Here is an 8,339-nt window from a genome sequence, read left to right as displayed (position 1 = left end):
TAGTAGAAATCTTGTTTTATTAACATTGTACATATATATTTCATATATATTTATTCAAATACTATAAACCTTGTTGTACTAGAACATTTAAAATCATGACACATTAAAACTGTATTTAGAAATACAATAAATAATATATATATATATAGTCATAATAATTAACTATTTCATTAATCATTATAAATTATTGAAAGTCCATGTAATACTTATTTTTCTTCTATAAGTTCATACAATATCCAAACCAACACCAAGAGAGAGCTAATTTTTTTGTAAATATTTTTTTGTATCGTTTTATTATTTTCAACTTTTCGTTTCGATTAGGATGGATTATCCCACTAGTTTCTTTACATTTGAATAAGCCTCACTTCTGACATGTTGATGCTCTCCATCGAATAAATCAATCACTGAAAAAGATTGGAATAAAATATTAAATATTTTCAAATGATTGCAAGTAGCAAAATAAATAATGTATCATACCCTCGACATCAGCTGAAAATCCAGTAGGGAAAGTCTTCCCACCATTACCATCATCAAATACAGTAATGCGAACCTCAGATTTTGCAAAGATGACATGAGGACTCGTGCCTCCCTATGTTAGATAGTGGGAAATTAATATTAGAAGATTAATTGTTCTGAGGATGTTTTAATACACTTACTTGTAGAACTCTATTTCCACACCATCTTGCGTCAAAGCCGTTATTCTCTCTCTCCACCTCAATATAGGCACCCTCGCAATCCACTGTGAAGGGTGCACTCAAATTGTGAAAGGTAACGAGTAAATAGAGACTCTCTTCAGTCTAGGAAAAATGAAAAATAGTGAGGCATGTTAAAATTATCTAATCACAAATGACAACGGAAAATTGAAATTACCTTAATGTTCCAACTACAATCGACTTCTTCTTCTTTGGAGTCTTCATCGTCCCTTCGTTTCCTACTTAAGATCTCCTCAATGGACTTTGGGTCCTCTTTAATGGCTCTGTAAATTTAACAAAAGTGAAGGAAAATATTTATTTAGAGTCTGTGTCCTAAAATATCCCTAAATTTTGTATTACCTCATTAATTTGTTATCCTCTAACATTCCAGCAACATCTGTATCGATGGGTTCCATAGATATCAAGTCAGGTAATGGTATTTTAACAGAGTTTCTGGAGCCCTCACTCAGTGGTAAAGTATCTTCTAATTCAATATTTTCTGCAGAAGGGGATCCTCTCAAGAAATTTCCTGGGAGAAATGCTTCATCCGTCTTCTTATTCGTAATGGTTGTTTCGTTCTCCTCCTCTTCGCTATGTGCAGTTTCCTCCGTTGTCTTTTGTTCTTCTTCAACGACCTCTACTTCTTCTGAGGATGGTGCAGAGGTGGATGAAATCGTGAGAGTTGTTTCCATCATTTCTCTTCTGGTATTGTGGATATTCATGGGCATAATGGTTGTTGTGGTATCGTTTTCAAGCTCTTCCATGTCTTTTAAGGGATCAGGTGTCATGTAGCTCTGTACTAATTCATAAATACCAGTCAACAATTCACCAACTGGGAAATTAGATGATGTTCCATTCTCAGCCTCCATATCTTCAGTTCCATTATTATGGAGAAGGGGTACTTCGAAACCCTCAATGACTTGTGTGGATACATTATTCGTCGCATTTCCACTATTTTCATATTCATATGAGTTCTCATCGTCTTCTGTGTCATCGTAGTATTGAATGCTCTCAAAAGACAAGGGACCATTCACGTTAGAAGTTTGTTGAATCTCAACAATCTGCCCTTTATCAGACGTGTTTGAGACTTGAGTTGTTGTTGTGATTTGTTCTTCAGTCGTTGTGCCTTGGTTTTCATTTTTTTCTGAGGAAGAAGAAGAATCAGATTCGGATGAAGCAGGAAGGCTAAGAGTTGATGATTCTTTGTTTGGTTCCGAAGTTTCCTCTTCTGAAGCCTTTGTTATGTGATTGGGAGTTAAAGTAGAAGTTTCCTTATCATGCTTCGTATCGTCCATATTCACTTTCTCACTTTCAATAGAAGAGTCCTTTGGTTCTTCACTTTGAATTTCACTTTCCATAATCATTTTCTTTTCAGTTGAGTTAGTAGTAGTAGCATCATCCATCATTTCCTCTTGAGTTTCCTCAACATCCTCGCTGGCTTTTTTGGTCTCGGAAGTAGATTCCAGGGTTTCTGTCTTCATCGATTCTTCAGCATTGGAAGGAGCAGTCTCTTTCTTGATAGCTGGGGCGGGGTCATCGTTTAAATGTTCTTCATTGGTCTTTTGATCAGGAGACTCTTTGTCATCAGAGTGTGTCGTTATAGATTTGTTCTCATCATCTTCCATTTCGAAATCTTTTTTATCTTGAGATGCTTCCTTGCTCTCATTTTCAATTATTTTATCAATTGGAGAAGATTCTTCAATTTTCTCCTCAGTGTTTTCTTTTGACATTGTTTTGTCGTCATCCATCTCTGAGGGTTCTTTTAGATCTTCAGAATGGCTGTCATTATTTTGTTCTAATTCCTTTGTTACTTCTTCTAACTTCTCCATTGCATCAGACTCAACTGTTTTTAGTGTTGTTGCTGGTTCCTTGGTAGTGGTAGGGGTGGTGGAAGTAGTTGTTGACTCGTCATTTGATTCCTTAGTAGTAGCAGTTACTGTAGTTTCAACTTTTTCATTAGATGTCGGAATGATAAGAGCATCTACTAAAGTAAAATTTGTCAAGAGGGACATTAAAGTCACGGGTTGATCGCTTTCTACAGCTTCATTTGTCTCCATAGTTGTATCATCATCTTTGGTGTCTAATACAGACTCTTCCATCAACTTCTCCTCTTCTTCCAATATATCATCATTATCCTCTTCGTCATCATATAAAAGAAGTCCATTTGACTCTTGTAGTTCAATTCCCGTCATTTCAATACCAGGATCAACGATAATTGGCTCAATAACTGGGATTCTAATGGTGGTTTCATCATTCTCCTTCATTGTATCTATTTTATGTTCATTCTCCCCAGATGCCATCATGGCGTCGTCCTCTTTGTCATTCTCTTTCTCCTTTTGAGCCTCCATCTCTTCTTCCTTCATGGGAAGGTTATCATCCTCATTCTTTGCGGTCTCTTCTACTTTTGTTGTTTCCCCCTCATTAGAAGCTTCTTGGCTGATTCGAAAAGCTTCATCAGAAATAATCTCTAATTCTTCATCATCTTTATCCAATGGCATAAGAATTTCAGCAGGTATTTCAGTTTCCAACTCAACCTTCTCTGTCTCCTCACCATCATCGGCTTTCAACTTTGGTGATACTTCCTTTTCATCTTCCATTTCTTCACCATTTTTTAGGGTAAAGTTCTTCTCTGCATCAGACTCTAAAAGAGTAAAATCATCTTTCACGATCATGTGTACCTCTTCATTTAGTCCTTCTTTTTCCACCACAGGAACCTCTTTCTGTATTTGATTAATGTCTTCTTCTTCTTCGTAGTCATCATATGAAACGACTTTCTCGTCAGATGTTGTGAACTCTTCAGATTGTTTGGAGGTTGTTGTGGTTGCAGCGTCTTTATTGGAGCTAGCTGTAGTGGTGGGGGTGGCTGTTGTTGTAGGGGAAGCAGATTCTTCTCCCTCTTCATTTAGGTCTGTTGTTATTATAGAAGTGGATGATGGACCAGCAGTAGAGGTTGTTGTGGAAGTGGGAGAAGATTCTTCATCCTCTTCTTTGATGGTTGTTGTTGCAGAAGGAGACACAGTTTCATTCATTGTTTCTTGGTGATCTTTCAGAATAGATACTTTTGTAGTTGTTGTAGTGGTGGTACTTTCGTCTTCTGCTTGTCCTTTTATAAGAGTTTTTTCTGTAGTTTCTTGATTCTCTGTATCTGCAGTTGTTGTGCTTTCTTGCTTTTTGAAAATGATTGTGGTTGTGCTTAAAGTCTCTTGATGACCTGCATTTGTGGTTACTTCTTCACTTGTTTCAGAATCATCGTCTAACGGTAAACTCGACGTTGTTGTTCCTACTGTTGTTTTTTCTTTCGATTCGGGAATGATTATTGTAGATACTTGTGAGGTCATGGTCGTTGAGTCAGTGGAAGCAGATGCCGATGAGGAAATGGTTGTGTCAGACTCAACAACAGCCTTTTGTTCTTCAGGTTGGATCGTCGTAGATGATTTTTCGTTTCCATTTTCGATTTTTTCTTCTGTATTGGTTTGAGTGACTTCTTTCTCTGCCTCTTGGGAAGATAGAGTTGTGGTAATTGGAGATGATGAAACAGTGCTGGAGTCAGTGGAAGAAGAAGATGATGATGAAGGGGCTATGTCTGACTCAACAACTTCCTTTTCTTCTTCAGGTTGAATCGTCGTGGATGATTTTTCGTTTTCATTCTGGATTTTTTCTTCTGGTTTAGTTCTAGTGATTCCGTCCTCTGCCTCTTCGGAAGATAGTATTGTGGTGACTGGAGATGATGGAATAGTGGTAGTGCTTATTGATGGATTATACTCTGGACTATTTTCTTCATCCTCTTTTGCCTTATCACTCTCTTTCTCCATTCCCTTGTGTTCTTCATTTTGAGCTACAAGTTGTTCACTCATTCCATGAAGTCCTCCATTGACAGCCTCTAAAAATAAGTCTACACCCTCATCAAGTATGCCATTTGCAGAAATATGTACTTCTTCTCCTCCTTTTTCTACATTTGAGGAGGAACTTGAGCCAAGGGAATTCGTTATTTCAAAGGTCTTGAAAGAATCATTGGACCAGAAGGTTAACTTTTGTTTTTGTCCTTTTTTGAGAAAAATCTCGCTGGAATTCATTCCACATTTTTTATTGCTGGAAATATCTTTTCCAGGCTCTATAGATTCATCATTGGGCCTTGGTGCCGCATCTGGAAAGGAACAGCAAGGATATATTATTGGGTGTTGTGGGGCTCAAATAATAGTTTACTCTGATTTTATCAGAGTAAAACACTTTTACTTTTTTGAATAATGAATAACTCGTACAAGCAATAGTAGTTATAAGCAGTTATGGGTTTAATAGTAAGAGTCCGGGGGAAAGAGGAGTGGAGGTAATAGAAATCAAGATACGTTTATGCATTAAATGCCCATAAAAATGGGTAAGTGGTTTCTCCATTAAAAAAGAAGAAGAATAGAATAAAAAGAAATAATAATAAAAAAAAAGTACTGATTACCATCTCTAAAAATCGACTCTAACTTAGAGGCAACAAAAATAAATTTACATCAATGATGCTTTAAGCTATAAAGAGAAATCTACTCAAGTATTTAATAAATTCTTCTTGTGTAAAGTTTCATTGCCCTTTATTTAATGAGAAAATCACCACCTGGTGAGCGGTGGGCCACAGGGGAGTGAGGAAGAGGATCGACAACAACAGTTATATGACTGTCTCTCTCTATTTTAGAGAGGATGCAAATCCTATAAATAAATATTTTTACAAAAGAGATAAAGAGATGGACCCATGGCTTTAAAACAATACATAATTAATTAATAATGGGTTATAAAAAATATTTATTATGAAATCCAAATAAGACAAAATACCTGAAGGAATTATGGATAGGGATTGCAAAGCAATCAGATGAAGCGTCGTTGAGATCAACCACTTCATAATGAGCACCACTTTGACTTAGAAAAAATATTGTGTTGTTAGTTTCTTGATAAAACTTGCTCGGATTCCGTGTGTTCGTATTCTGGATTGAACTATGTATTCGTAAATATAAATATCCCTCACAGACTTAGTGAATATATATTTGCCAACATTCACTTTTGAGCTCCTTTTCTGGAATGACGGGAATCTCTGTGAAACGGAGTGTTAAGAAATAATCTTTATCATCTTACACTTTTCTTCCGATGTTAGGGGCGGTAGATCGCGTGTGTTGTGTTGTGAGGTGAAGAAGACCCTCTATTGCGGGCGGGTATCCATTTTACGTGGTATTATGTTTAGAGCCGCAAAATACCTAAGAATTTTCTTAAAGAACGGGATTTTTTCTTCAGAAAAAAAAAAGAAGAAAGAAAGATTATATATACATATATTTATGTTCATACGAGTATATCAACAAAAAAACTTACGGGAAAATCAACTACCTTTCGGCTATTAGGAATTTTGATCAACAAGTGTCTGCAGGAAAAAAAAAAAAAAAAAAAAACACTAATCGAACTAAAAAAAATTTGATGCATCGCTCAAACTTTCTTTAGGAAAATCTTTTAAATATTGTGTCAAATAATGACACTACTTTCAAAAAATACAAAAAAATATTTTTCTCTTTTTTTTACAAATTTGATATTCAAATACATAAATAAAAATTAGAGTCGTTGACAATGATTAATTAATCATCATTGATGACTTATCTCGATATAACCAGTCAATAAAAAATTAGAAATTTTATAAATTTCCTTTCACTTAACATCTAATAAGTCTGATACTAGGGATATTCCTGATCTACCTGGTTCACGAACTACTAAGTAAGAAGTGTGTACGGCCTGTGTTTCAGTTCTTATAAGAATAAACAAGAACTCTATTTTCAGCTATAAAAATCTGAATCTCCAAATTTATGCCTATAAAGTTTAGCCACACTAAAACCAATTTTATGATGTGGTCAGTCGGTTATCATAATGAATATAATATTCTAAAAATTAGCACCGGAATTGGGGACCATTCCTCCCCATTACTACTCTTTAAATTACAGTAACACAATTTAAAGTCAAGGGATTTTGGTAGCATTTGTATGTGTCGTCATTTAAAATAAAAACTAGTCTCCTCATAAATTGGTTCCGACGCCCCTGAATGCAAGACACATGTTTTCTCAAAAGTTCAAAAAAATAATTACCGTTTTTTTCTTCTATTTTATTTAGTTTATTAATTAAATAAGTTCTCAAGAGATTGCCATAATATTCAAATATCACTTTCGAACGTACCCAGTAGAATATTGTAAGTACTGGATACGAACAATGAGTCTTATCTAAAAGGAAAACCCAAACAATCAAAGTTTGCATAAAACCATTCCATAGTTCCAGAGTCCCATAACCAGACCCATGCCCAAGGAGGGTTGCTCCAAATTTTAGGAGGGTCTAGGGCCATGACTTGGATTTTTGTTTGCGGGTTGAATAGCTTGATTATATTTAGCTATTTATCACATAGTTTATAAACTTTTTTATTTTTTTTGCAAAAACAATAATGTACACTTATTAAATACACACCAAGATAGTCACAAATCCGGTAGCATATTTGAAAAAAAAAAAACAAAAAAACCATTGTTAAGCACAATCATTTCAAATGTGTTATTCTAAAGTATCATCAGATCCTGTATCCCAGTGCAATTCAATGTTTAATGGACCCAATGCCCAGGTTTTTTTTGGTTGGAATAGTCTCCTAACATGTCACGCCGTGACAGTCCGACTCTAAAAAGTGTATGATTTAATACTTAAAGGGGTTTGTATCCAATCTTCAATTCTTTTATACAAGATATAATACGTCTTAAAACAATTTATTTAATTTTTTGTTTAAAACAATTGCTTTTTTTAATAATATGCAATCCATCACGTATTTATTTCCTCCTTAAATATGTAAGTAAAAGACGGGCTGGGGGCCCATCCATCTTTATAGGGATTGTTCTTATTAATATTATTTCCTATCAATTAATATTTAATTAATCTTGAATTAGAAAGAGGTGGATTGCAAAGATTTCTCTTAGGTATTTAACATATCGTGTATATCGTATGTACGGACTTATAAATGAGTGGATAGTTGAAACAGCAACGAGTTTTTTTTCTTTTGCGAGGCATCTTTTATTGATGGGGTTATCTTGACTCTACATACATACATATGATTTATTTGAGTACCAAGTACAACTATTACACACATATACACACGTAGAGAGATAAATTTCTCTTTCAATGATTGCAGCATCCCAGCAAAGTACATAGGGGTTCTTTCTTAAGGGCGGGGACTCGTGAGTTGGTCATAAGTTACTTACTCAAACCCTTTTATAGAGCAACAGCCTTACTTACACATATTACTACTATTAGCCTGCTCCTTCCCTCAGTCATAAAAACAACGAAATGTAGTACCTCTATAAGAATGTAATGTGTACATACATAAGTAAGACTCGAAGAACCAATAATAAGGTTAAATCCAGTTATTATAAGAGGGCCTTAGGGCAGATTTCACTCTGAAAAAAAACAAAAAAAAAACACTTTTCAGTTTCTAGTCAAATACATATGTTGTGTATACATTTATATACATATATGCAATGGGTATTATTAATTGGTTCAAAATTCAATCAAAAGTATGATTTCCTTAATTACTAGGGCGGCCGCAGAGGGCAGGATGGGGGAACAATAGACTTCCCGCCCCAAAATAATGAAGGAATTTTTCCT

The 8,339-nt window shown here is 35.0% G+C and overlaps 1 protein-coding gene across 1 annotated transcript; it reads right to left on the bottom strand.

The window, feature by feature from the left end:
* LOC121114312 (uncharacterized) lies at window positions 1–5,843 on the bottom strand. Its single transcript, XM_040708239.2, has 6 exons — window positions 5,505–5,843; window positions 1,053–4,836; window positions 871–976; window positions 657–797; window positions 478–589; window positions 1–404 (listed from the first exon to the last, which is right to left on the bottom strand). Exons 1-6 carry the CDS (start codon window positions 5,569–5,571, stop codon window positions 328–330), a joined length of 4,287 nt encoding a protein of 1,428 aa, XP_040564173.1. The 5' UTR covers window positions 5,572–5,843; the 3' UTR covers window positions 1–327.
* Window positions 5,844–8,339: the final 2,496 nt, after the last annotated feature.

This window comes from Lepeophtheirus salmonis, chromosome 1, assembly GCF_016086655.4.
Source record: "Lepeophtheirus salmonis chromosome 1, UVic_Lsal_1.4, whole genome shotgun sequence".
Lineage (NCBI taxonomy): Eukaryota > Metazoa > Arthropoda > Copepoda > Siphonostomatoida > Caligidae > Lepeophtheirus > Lepeophtheirus salmonis.
The sequence above is the reverse complement of the archived record's forward strand: the minus strand, read 5'-3'. Positions and strand labels throughout refer to the sequence as shown.

What these genes read in the sequence shown, in the direction of transcription:
- LOC121114312 (XM_040708239.2), bottom strand. Translation starts at nt 5,571, where the DNA reads ATGAAGTGGTTGATCTCAACGACGCTTCATCTGATTGCTTTGCAATCC. An exon ending in CCTATCCATAATTCCTTCAG is followed by an intron (nt 4,837 to 5,504) that starts GTATTTTGTCTT and finishes GTTCCTTTCCAG; the next exon opens with ATGCGGCACCAAGGCCCAAT. An exon ending in GAGGATAACAAATTAATGAG is followed by an intron (nt 977 to 1,052) that starts GTAATACAAAAT and finishes TTAAATTTACAG; the next exon opens with AGCCATTAAAGAGGACCCAA.